Source organism: Triticum urartu, chromosome 7A, assembly GCF_056163025.1.
Source record: "Triticum urartu cultivar PI428250 chromosome 7A, HENAU_Tu73, whole genome shotgun sequence".
In the NCBI taxonomy this organism is placed as follows: Eukaryota; Viridiplantae; Streptophyta; class Magnoliopsida; order Poales; family Poaceae; genus Triticum; species Triticum urartu.
In genome coordinates this window covers 148,358,527-148,371,459 of record NC_141879.1, presented here as the reverse complement: position 1 = coordinate 148,371,459, position 12,933 = coordinate 148,358,527, and the positions used below count along the sequence as shown (strand labels likewise).

General features: G+C 44.9%; 1 protein-coding gene across 1 annotated transcript; it reads left to right on the top strand.

Annotated features, from left to right (window-relative positions):
* The first annotated feature begins 2,528 nt into the window (after positions 1–2,528).
* LOC125524487 (uncharacterized) lies at positions 2,529–5,434 on the top strand. The gene has a single exon (XM_048689536.2). The coding sequence runs from the start codon at positions 2,698–2,700 to the stop codon at positions 5,167–5,169; it is 2,472 nt and encodes an 823-aa protein (XP_048545493.2). The 5' UTR covers positions 2,529–2,697; the 3' UTR covers positions 5,170–5,434.
* The last annotated feature ends 7,499 nt before the right edge of the window (positions 5,435–12,933 follow it).

Genomic DNA, 12,933 nt, shown 5'->3' with positions numbered 1-12,933 from the left:
TTGTAGATTATATTTTTAGTGTAGTTGTACAATTTTTGTTGTCATTTTTTATTTGTAGATTATGGAGTGTTAGTGTAGTGTAGAATTTTCGTGTAGCGTAGTTATTGATTTTAGTATAGTTGTAGAACTTTATTGTAGTGTAGTTGTAGATTTTGTTGTCGGATTTTTAGTTGTACATTGTGGATTGTAGGTTTTGCAAATACTTGTGTCGTCAATATGTCCAATTTGTAGGCAAGGTCATGGTGATTTTTTTGGTAATTATATGGTTCAATCTTTTACTAAATTGCTAGGTATTGGCACCATCACAGACATCAACGAAATTTCATGGTGTGCGATAGAAGGGGAATACGTGGTATGTGACCATTACAAAGGACAATGTGGTCCAGTGGGATACCCCGGAGCTAGTGGCGCGCGCCTACGTTGCCAAGGCCATTGAGCTCTTCAAGGATGGGGCACGTGTGAATTTCCTTGAGGAACGTAAGTATGTGCAACCAAGCCTGAGGAGAAGGAGAACCTCCAAGCCGAGATGCAGTTCTTCGACCCCATGATGAGGTATCTCGGGATAGATTCTCAACTCGTGGAGATCAAGAAGATGATGTTGTTTCAGTTTGAAGTCAGGACGAAGGCAAAGGAAGATCCCATAGGTTGGGATGACTTTATGAGGGGAGATGAGCAAGGACGCATAGGTCCACTAGGGACGACCACGAGGCCGACCCCTCCGGTGTGGAGGCTGAGGACTACTAGGCTCCACGACTTGAGAGGGTGACTCTCGGCCTAGCTAGTTATATGGGTAGCGCTAGTGTATGAACTGTTTAATTTATGCATGTTTTATATTTGAAGTTTTGAACTATGTGCATGATTTGTAGAACTACTTAATTACTAGAATGTGTAAAATATCTAATGAATCTAGCTAGTTATATGTGTTTTATGTTGAATTATATCTATGTGTTCTTTGTTGGTCATTTAGTTCAATATGTTCTGATTGAGTTTCATATGGTTGTGCCCAAAATTGTCTAACCACTACTTTCTTTAATTTTGCTTAGGTCGTCCCTTGCGGAGCAAGACGTGACTTTTAGAAAGGTTTCACATTTCGTTTGATGCGACCATCACATTCCAGTGCACCATCATGAAGATGCTGACGGTCCAGGACTTCATTTGTTTTGTCACCAACGAGCCCCACCGCACCTCTCTCGGGTGCCCTAATTGGAGAGTCGTGCACATGCTTATGGAGTGGAAGTTGGGGAAAGGGCCACACTCTTCCTCGAGTATGATTGTGATGAGATCATGGTGTACTACAGGCATGTTGGCAGCTCTGATTCACTTACTCCGGACTACGACTGGGACTTCGCTCTCTGAAGAGTCTAGATAGTAGGCATGCATGGCACCTACACGTATTATGTTATTACCACCGATCTAGTTGAACTTCGTTGAACATGTGTGTTACTTGCCTCTATTTAATACTTTGTTAAACTATGTTAATTATTACTTTGTTGAACTTAAATGTTGTTATTTGCCACTATTTTATCTTGTCAAACTTATTTTATGTTTGTTAGTAAACTGAATTATGCTGTCATTTCTCTGGAAAAGTGTTGATGTACAACTTTTATTTTATAGCTAATAATCATATTGGTGGTGTGGCGTCAACATGGCATGTCACAAGTGATGAATATTACTAGTGACGTTGGACAAGTAGCATGCCATCAACACCAATGTTAGGAGTGGTGTTGCCTTCCAATGCCACTATTAATATTAACAGCGACGCCAATTGTTGGCATTGGGTGCCAACGTCACCAAGGCCTTTTTTGCCACGTCACCACTAGTCTTTTTCTGCACTAGTGTGTATCTCAATTCTTATAGAAAAAAAGATGTCATTTGATGCATATGATAAGAATTTTTTTCTTTAAAATGTGAAGGATTGGTTCCTATTCAACATAGAAATTGGAATCCATTTCTACAAACCTAAGGGATTCAAAGAATTTTTTTCCTACATAATACTCCCATATACACGCACATACATTTATTCCCATGAACACGTGCATGCACACCCTACCTCTATGGGCGCCTCTAAAATACCGAGACAACACAACGTCTTGAGATTGACAAAAAAGTCAGCACAACATCTTGAAGTTTTTTTTTAAGAGACAACATCTTGAAGTTGACAAAGTCAGCACAACGTCTTGAGCTTGACAAAATCAGACACCTTCGTAGTCGACAAGAACATCTCCTCTCATTGAACACACATCGTTAGAAGGCTGAAAAAATTCAGAAAAACATGACCACCGCGCCAAGTCTATGACGAACCCTAGTGAAATGGTTCCGCCACAGGAAACCCCAACCATTTATTTGCTCTGTAGCTAACTTTTTTTTCCAAGAGTACGTCAACGACATATCATATTTTTTATAGAAGACAGCTGAAATTTTGCAAGAAGTTTAAGTACTCTGCGAAGAGAGACTCAAATGATACACCCACACTAACACCGACAAAACAAACAAAGCTGAAGCACCAACAGTGGGATCGAAAAATCTAACGCGCGGGAACAGTGACCTAAATTTCACATTGCCTGTAACACAGAGTACAGATGGGCCCTTTCAGTTGTGAGAAAAGCCAGTAGAAAGTCTACGACTCATGCATTCTACTAGAGAGAACCTTTCCGCTAGATAGCTGAGCATAATTCCACACGCACCCCGTCGGCGTCGATGACCATGGGCTTGCTGGCCGGAGATGGCGGTGGCGGCGGCCTTGGCTACAACACGAGCTGCGGGAAGACCAGCGGCCTGGTGTGGAACCTGACGTCCTCCTACGCGGACCAGAGCAACGAGGCCTCCATGCTGTCCGCCACCGTCATCATGTTCCTCCTCGCCGCACTCTTCTTCAACCTCAACCTCTTCAGCGGCCTCTCCGACACCAGCGCCATCCTCGACCCCAAGGTCCGCGTCGTGCTCTCCAAGGCGCTCTCCCTCTTCCTCCCCGTCATGTCCTACCTCTTCTCCGAGGCCAAGAACGCCGGCGGCCTCGCGTGCGGCGGCGCCGCCGCGCCCGAGCTCCCGCTGCGGGCCCGGCTGATCCTCACGTGGATGCTCCTCGTCGAGCTCCTCCGCAACAAGGTGGAGGAGATCCGCATGCAGCGCGGGGACGACGGCTGGCACAGGGGCACCGTGGAGCGCGCCGGCCGCGTCGTCTGGCTCGGGAGCCTCGTCTTCTTCAACCTGCGCGGCGCCGGGCGCAAGTCCGTGCTGGGCATCCTCTGGCTCCTCTGCGTCGCCAAGCTGGTGCAGAGGGTCACCTTCACCTTGGTGGGGAAGAACTCTCTCGCCTACGGGAAGAACGCGCGCCTCATCATCTCCTACATGCATCATGTGCCTCATCATCAGCCGCTGCAGCAGCAGCATGGAGACGACGCCGACCACGGCGACGAGCTCTTGCAGAGGTGTCGGTACGCGGTGATGGGAGAAGACAAGCTGGTGAAAAAGCCAACCCCAGCCGGCTACAGCGTCACAAGTGACGTCACCACCGCCCCGACGACGACGACCGTCGGGAAAATCTGGCGGCTTGCAGAGGATGACCCCTTCCTTGCCTCCGTCGACCAAGACGGGCGGCTGAGGAGGCTCTGCCTCTCCTTCGCGCTCTTCAAACTCCTTCGCCGGAGTTTCGAGCACCTGCCGCCGATGAGCGAGGCCGAGACCCGCGACTGCCGGAGCCTCATCTTCTTCGAAGGGGGCTTGTACTGCAGCAGCAAGAGGAGCAACCGGAGCAATGGCCAAGGCGAAGACGAGAAGGCAGTAGCAGCAGCAGAGGAATTATTCCAGGTGATGAAGGACGAGACCATCTTCCTGAGCGAGTACTACCACTCCGTCGTCCCCGTGGCCCTGGCGAGCCCCTTCTTCCTGCTCGCCAACTACCTGCTCCTCCCGGCCATGGTGCTGCTCCTCTGCCTCGTCATCGTCGTCCTCTGCGGCAACGGCGACGTGCCCTTCGCCTTCCACAGCCTGAGGAGCGACAACTACAGCGTCTCGTTCGGGGTGCTCAGGATGGCCAGGTGCCTCCTGACGAGAGTCCTCAGTTCGCCCTCGGTCTTCTTCTCCACCATCGACCTCTCCATCACCTTGCTCCTCTTCCTCGTGCTGGTGTACGAGCAGGTGTGGGAGTTTGTGGTCTTCCTCTTCTCCAACTGGTTCCTCGTGTCCATGCTCCACGGCTACGCCGCCAAGCCCCGCTGGCGCCGGAGCGCCACCTTCAACTGGGCCATCCGCCGCATGCTCTGGGTGAGGAGCAAGATGAGCCACCCGGACATCACCATGAGGCAGTTCTCCGCGCTCAGGTCCTGCCGTCTCAGCCGCCAGCTGAGGATGGTGCCGGCCGTCTCGCTGACGCTGCCGACCATCCCCGTGCCGAAGGAGGTGAAGCATTCCATCGCGGAGTACCTATTACTATCAGCAACGTCGCTGCAGGAGGAGGACGACTGCAACCCCACCGCCACTCGTCGTGGTCTTCTCAGCAACGGTCAGCTCGCGGTCGCCGAGTACGCGGAGCTCCGGCGTGCGTGCAAGAGCGAGAGCATCGCCGAGGTGATCCTCGCGTGGCACATCGCCACCTGCCTCTTCGAGGAGAAGTTTCCGTCACCGCACGCCTCGCCCTCGCGTGACATGGTTGTGGCGACGACGCTGTCCAGGTACTGCGCCTACCTGGTAGCCTTCCACCCGGAGCTACTGCCGGAAAACGAGGAGAGCACAGAGCGCGTCTTCGAGATCATGGAGGAAGATCTGAGGCGTACGGTCGGTTTCTGGCGCTACCACCTCCCGGCGGCGGTGGCGCCGCTGCTGGGCTCCGGGTACGAGCAGATCATGCGCCTGGAGGAGAGGCCGAACCTGGCCCAGGCGCTAGAAATGGCGGAGATGTCGGCGCTGCAGAGGGGGGCCATCCTAGAGCGCGCGCTGGAGAAAGAAGCCAAGTGCGCCGCAGGCGTGGAGGGGATGTGGAAGGTGCTGGCTGATCTGTGGGTGCAGCTCATGGTGTACGTGGCGCCGTCGGGGGGCGAGGAGCACGTCATGGGGCACGCCAAGGTGCTGCCGGAGGGCGGCGAGTTCGTCACCGTGCTCTGGGCGCTGGCCACGCACACCGGCATGCGCCGCGCCGCGCCGGTGGCTGTCGGCAGCATGGAACATGTTTAGGAGGGGTTATCTGCGAGTTCGTTGTAGATGATGTAGGTGCTACGCTTAAGCGCTGTACGTATCAGTCAGTTGTGTAATCAGAATGATTTTACCTACGTATGTGATGGAATCACCAGCTAGGGCATCCACGCTATGGTTAATTTGCTCTGTTTCTTGATTCTCAATCCTGACTAGGACAACGCCCATGCGTTGTTACAGGGGCACATATATTGTCTCAGTTCTCTAATTTGTCTGATGAATAAGTTTGGGAATCCATGCTACTTTGGAAAATGAATGCGGGAAATTCTGATTCTGTCACAACCCTTCAACAATTGTGTACTACTACTTAGAGCCTGTTCGGGCTCTCTCCCGGCTCCAACTCCGCTCTGGAGCGGAGCAGCTTCCAGTTCAAATTTTCAGAGCTGCTGGAGGGCCACTCCGCGCGCTCCGCTCCGCGCTGAAGGAGCGGAGGGTTGCCGAACGGGGCCTTAGATTCAGGGCACAACCACTATTTGAGATGCATCGGATTTTTAGAAAGTAATTTGAAACTTCATAACTTCTTGGTATCAAAATAAGTGTCTCAACTTCAGTACCAAATAAGTGAAATCGCCCTTGCTACGGCCTAGTGATTTCTTATTTCTATTCCTTATCTAACTTGCATGATGTGGTACATCTATGATGAAAAATATCATCACGGCTGAAAGTACATGTTTACAAAGGGAACTACCACAGTGTGAATGATAAGCCAGACCAATTTTGGAGAATTATATATGATTTTTTCTTGATAAGGTAAAACAAAACCAACCTCTAAACAGCAGGAGAAGAAGTGTAAACATAATTGTTTGGGGAAAAGATCTACTTTAGTTCTAATTGTTTGGTGAGTTAAATTTAGTTTAGAAGTGAGAAACTTCTAAGATATAATAATATTCATCAGAAAGTCATGGTGCCTAGTAGTATCTTCCATATATGGTGATAATATTGATACGTCACTTTGAAGGGACAATAAGACCTTTCAAACGAGACCAATCTTGGATACATTTTGACTACTTTGACTTTTATGTATCATATTTCAGTTCTAGTTTATTTTGATTATTTCACTCATCTCAAACGACTAATTTCATTCATTTCAATTGGAAAGCATGTTTCAATTATTTTCCAAAATGGATTTCAATTGAAAAACTATTTCACTCATTTCAATAAACAGATTTTACTCACTCCAAACAAATTATTTCACTAATTTGAAAATACATATTTCACTCATTTACAAAACACATTAGATTCACCCATAGAGAACTGATTTCACTCATAAAAATATATAGATTTAAAAACAATATTTCACTCATTTCAAGAAACTAATTTCAAAATACATATTGCAGTCACTCAATTGAAATATTATATTCACTTGTTCCAAAAATCACTCATTACAAAAGATAGATTTCAGTCATCTCACTAGTTTCAGAAAACACATAACACTCACAATACACACACTGAATAAGGTGTTTACCAAAAATAATATTTTAATTTAAAAAAATCACTCATTAAAAAATACCATTCAAATAAAATTATTTCTCATTTTAGAAAATTGATTTCACTCGTTTGAAAATACTAATTTCGCTCACTTCATTTGAAAAGACATGCTTGAATTATTTCATTCATTTTTGAAAACTGATTTCACTCATTTAAAAAAATCACTAATTTTAAAAATAATTTGAAATAATCAGCTTCACATTGTGTAAATAACCCGTTTCACATTTTTGGAATAATAAGTTTCACATATTTCACACTGAAAAATGTTTCATATGCATAAAACACAAATTTCACTCATTTCAAAAAATTGGTTTCACTAATTCGAAAAATGTTTCATATGCATGAAACACAAATTCAACTTATTTCAGAAAGACGATTTCACTCATTTGAAACGATAAAATTTGAATGTGTTTGATTGTATTCAAGATTGATCTTGCGCTAAAGGTCTTGGCACCAGGAGTTCAAATATACATAAAGAAGTCAAAACGAAATTTCGGTTTGAGAGATATAAATGTTCATAAATATAGAAAGGAAATTAAACTATATGGACTTTGTGTAGGGATAGATCACATGCATGCGTACTATTCTCTGGTACCATCTTTGCATTCTGGCACAAAGTGCTGGCAATAAGACAAGCCAAATTGATGTAATGGAAGATACAAAATGGAAGCAGCGTGAATACATAAAAAATACGCACACATCTCAAAGCCTACGTGTGGTGGATACTAAACCGGTAGCTACGGGCTCCGGTAAAAAGAGCTTTGCGTACATGACAGCCCCAGCATGTCCAGAGCGCTATTCATACAGAAGCAACACAGTGTGTCAAGGCAAAGCTTAAGCATCATGTCTTTTGACCAATGCTTTAAATAGCGGGCTATGGAAAATAGCGACGAGCCTTTAAATCAGCTATAGCGGGCTATAGCGGAGCTATAACGGGCTATTTATGAAGACGACTATTTAACGGCACCCTGCTGAAAAGGCTATAGCGAGCTGTAGCGGAGCTATAATCGGCTATTTAAAACTATGCTTTTGACGCAGTGAATTTCCTCTGCTGTGGCCCGGAATGTAATAAAATTGCACATGCTCTTGCGCGGTTTGGTTCAAGGTCGTCCGAGCCCCTCTCTATCTTGGCTGATTTGCTCCTGACTTTGTAAGAGCTGGTGTCCAGCGAGGTTGCTGGGCAGCAGGTTTAATTGGAGTGTCATATTGCCGTTCTAAAAAAAGGTATGTACAAAGCTCTCATATTTCTCTTGGTCACTAAGCAGACATAGGGGGCGAAATTCTAGACAGAAATGACACATCTGTGAAAGATGTTGGCAGCGACTTCTACCATCAGGTGTTCTATATAGAAAAAAGGAAAAAAGAAAACCCGATATGCAATTGATGGTTGTATTTGTAGGTGTCGTGGGACCAATAGCATCAGTTACTGAGATCCTACCCCAATTGGGGTAAATCAACAATAAATAAGACATGTTTATATCACAGGTTCAGGTTGGAAGTAAGTGCTACTAAATACACCAATTGGTATGCAACTTGATAATATACATTACACCACTGATATGAATAAATTAAATGGTTTTTGCAACCAACCTACTGTTATTTGTGTGGGCCTTGCGATTTTTGAGTTATAATCTGCCGCTTCTATCTGCCATGCTTTTGTTAGGCGGTTTTTTTTATTAGTTGGTTACTAGTAAGCGTGCACGTGCAACGCACGATCTTACAGATCAATAAATTTAAAATTCTTTTAACATTACTTTATCCATATATGCACCTAATTGTGCATGCTTTTAGAAATATTAGTCTAACTATAAAGGTTGTTTACTAATATGAGTAAAAACCAACATAATAAAGGCCCACCCTAATTAAATACATATCAGCTCAATATGTTCTGTGTTCCAAGGAGTGTATAGGATGCATGTCTTCCTGCTTAGAATATCTTTCCGTCAAAAAGAACATCGATCCCATCTTCAAGCTGCTCAATCGAACAATTATTCCCGGCCAAAAATACAAATACCTCAAACTTTTATGAATTCGTATTGGTGGCTAACTCTCAGGCCAAAGTCAAATTGTTGGTTAGGTGAGAGTACAAGAAAAATGGTGTAAGCACACGGTTCGATCACATAGAAGCAAGTAACAGTTTGGTTCCTTACAAGTTAGGAGCCAGGATGCTCTCCTATGGTCCTTCCATACTGAGTTATTGTCGAGACACCACAGTGCAATACTCCACTCTCCATACTTACAACAACTATGTAAATTCAAATGTACACATGAACAACAAGTATCTCAGATGTTTATAGTTTGTCAAATAATTTAGCAAGGGATGCAGGGCATTCTAAACCGATTGTCACATAGTGTGTGGCTGCATATCTTCAATCTCAGAGATCCTCACAACCAGTCTTGGAGCCAAGAAATCCTCACATGAACTAAAAAATCCCTCCTACTTGGAGATATCATGGAGTTATTAACAAGACTGCTACCACAGGATCTGAAGAGCCTTACCTTTGTGTGTGCGCATTGAGTTGTACATGTTTGATCTAAAATAAACATGAGAGAGTGCCATTACCAAAATAAGTAAATTTAATAAATAAAATAGCATTACAGCTTTCATGCAATTCCAGTGAGCTCCATGCTTCAATCATGGTGTGTAACAGGGCATACTAAATGATAATCATTAGTTTAACTTAACCAAATGAAAGAAAAATTGTGATTTAAGTCTCTAAAATGGGTGCTCCTTACAATGGAATCATGTAACTTTACAAATGAGAAAATAGACTAAGGCTCTAGAGATGTAGACTATTCCATGAGATAAATACGATAAAACTTTGACAGCAGTAATGGAGCTGCATGAAATAATATAATGTTATTCAACTCATCAACCAACACAGTGTTGTTTAACTCTTTAGCAAAGCCATTATAATTAGTTACTGCTCTTTCGAGAACCTTGTAGCTGAGTTCATCATATTTATAGTAATACCTAATAAGCATCTACCAGATAAGCACAATACAGTGGCTCAAATTTTGTTCATTCAATTAGGTATAAAATTCAAAGAAGAATATGTCTGCTGCTACTTACCGAAATTTATTTGCATGCTTACTTATGGCAGGCAGAGATGTATATACATGTCCCGCAGAGTCATTGTTATTCTTTGAAGCCGAAATCGTAGTACCTTGAGGCACCAGTGCAGCGGAGTAATTTGATACAGTTATGTTCAGAATCAGCATCCACACCCACCCAATTGGTATTTCTATCTTCACGGTATAGAGAATTCAGCTGACAGAGAGTAGAATTCAGAGAAGAAAGAGGGCAGCAGGTTCAGAGTTTCAGGGCAGGGGAGAAGAGCAGAGTCACAGGTTCAGAATCACAAGCTTTCCAAATGGCAAAAGGAAACCAATCTCACTTAATTAGAAGGGGATGACGCATAGGGTTGCACTCCAGTTCTGGTTCGTGGTGGCTAGAACAATCATCCTTGCAAGCAAGATATATCCTCACAATAAGCCTATGACTGAAACCAAAGTGCAACGAAGAGAGACGAACCAAGTCAAATCAGCGGCGGTGCTAGGTTTCTGCAGCTGGCCAAGGCGATATCGGGTAGTCAAAGATGGTCGTGACCGCCCGTGTCCGTAAGCTATCGGACATAATGAACAATAGGTTGCTCCGCTAAAAGAAACTGAAAATTAAAAATAGGTTACCAAATACAGTCGGACTTGCCAAATAAACATGCGAAATCAAATCACACGCTTGCGAATTGTAAGCTCATGCTATTTTTCAATCAAATACATCTGGCATAATTAGTGTAGCTGGGTTTACAACTGGACAAGATAGACAATATAAGCTGACAGGCCATGCATTACAAATTTAACCAAAATTTCACAAAATAGGTACCTTCACAATAGCAGTATATACAGCCGGTGGGAATAAGCGTTGCAAGTCTAAGCGCAAACAAAAGGGGATGATGAAGTAACATGAGAAAACACTAATCAGAATTGTACATTGGAATCGCAACCGGAACCTTCCTGTGTTTAAGTTCCGAAAATTGTAAGCTATGTATCACAAAATTGTTTCATTCTGCAAAGGGGTCCAAACCATGTACTCCCATCCACCCCTTGTTCAAAGACTGTCTGCTCATTTAAGACATATGGATAGCAAGAAAGAAGACTAACTGGAGATGATTGAGCTTATCTCAGTCCTCCCCAGCGTGAATGCCAACTATCTTGGCATCGCTTCAACCTCAAGGTATGGATCTTCAGAGGGATTTGATACACCAGAACGTTTGAAAGCAAACACCCACGATTGTCTTATCCATAAATTTTCATGAATGTAGGATCAATAAAATTCAGTTAGCATGAACGATTTCCAAATGTACTTTTTAATGTTTCAAAAAAATTCCAGAGAAGAAATCACCTCAGACGAACTTCAAACCAGAACAAAGATCTGGTGTTGCCGACAAGCTCCTGCGACCTACTCAATCCAGATCGTCGGCTCAAACCTGCTGATTCACATGAAGCTTATAGATAGAGTTTGAGTGCAGAGGAGGACAACCATGGAGGCCAATGTGGGAGGCGTGAGAAGGTGATGTGCCCCGGTGGTAGAACAGACGGGACGAATCTCGGCTGGATCCAATAACCAAGGGAGGAGGGCCACGTGGTCGGCGGTGCCGTCCAGATCAGGGGCGTGCACGGCGAGACGGCGCCATCGCAGCTCGTCGTCGGTGTAGGTGAATGAGGGAGACGTCGACTCTACCTCCTTTGGCCGTCCGCTACGTGGGGAAGATGCATGATAGGACGGGTGGAAGGTGTTGTTGGCATCGAGGATCGCTGTGGAAGAGGGCGGCGCACGGGTCGATCCTTCAGCGGCGTCGGTGGCGGAGGAAGAGGAGGATCCGGGGGCGGCGCTCTAGGCCGCGTAAGGCAGACGGCGTGGGTAGTGGGGGGTGTTGTTTTGAGCAAGGCATCACACAAATTGAGGGGATTGCGATCAGCTTCCTTTTCGCATGCCTCGTGCGTGATTGTAGGGGTTGCGGACATGAGTGCTTCGTATTTTCCTCGGTGGAGCACGGTCAGTTAACCTAAATTACTAAACGCACGCCAGAAAATAGATTATATTAAGCCTAGCTGTTAGATCGAGTTTGATGGATCTAATCTTGCGATGATAATAAATCCATGTACATTTTATGGGATGCGTTTAGAGAAAATAATGTTGGATTGTTTATTAGCAATAGAGAAGTAGAGAAAAACAGATTATATTAAGCCTAGCTGTTAGATCGAGTTTGATGGGTCTAATCATGCGGTGGTAATAAATTCATATACGTTTTATGAGGTGCGTTTAGAGAAGATAATGTTGGATTGTTTATTAGTAATAATAGAGAAGAGATGCATGCATGCATGCATTGGCGATTGGTATGACCACGTACATGACTGAGAGACATCTGTAGCACTAGCACATAGTTTCAGAGTATTATTGTTGATGGAATGGATACATACACCAAATTTTAATGAAAATTTTGCCTGTCGTTCTCAAATGCAACAAAATGTCCTTGGATAAAATGAATGATTTCAAGAAGTTGAAAAAGAAAGAAGAAGAAGAAGATAAAAACAAAATGAATCACCCATTTAATTTACTTTTTTTAGGAAGACCCATTTAATTTACTACTCCGAGGGGCAGATGGCGTCGAAGACCGGCAGCCTGGGCTGGCTCCTTTGGCGAGCACGCATGATGCCCCTGTTGCATGAAAACGTCTACATTGTGTGTGTGCGCGCGCGCGAGAGAGAGAGGCGGAGCTATGTTGGGGCCACGGGGCGCTGCCCCCCCCCCACCCCAAAGCCTTGGCTCAATTTCTGAAGAATTTTTTTCTGAAGACGTAGATTATAATTCTTTTTAACATTTGGCCCCCTCAAATACCGATGATTTGCGTACAGAGCGAGAGAGAGAGAGACGGGGTTACCCGCCTATCCGGTCGATCGGAGTGAGAGGAAACAAGAGAGAAAGAAAGTGTGTACCGGACAGAGCGGTGCAAGAGGTCGCCCAAGCCCGCGCTATATAGGGCCCCTGCTCATCCACTACTCAAGTCACCTTGCAGCGCACAAAGTGAACTAGTTTTTCCTCAGATGGCACATTGTTTTCTTTGAATGTTGGTGATATTCTCCTCATTCAATGCCTAGGGTTTAGCGCTGGAGAAATTGGATCGACGTGCTCCTGTCGTCGGCATCCTCAGATGCTCTCTTAACGAGGTCTCGGGCCGGAGAATTGTCCATCGACGA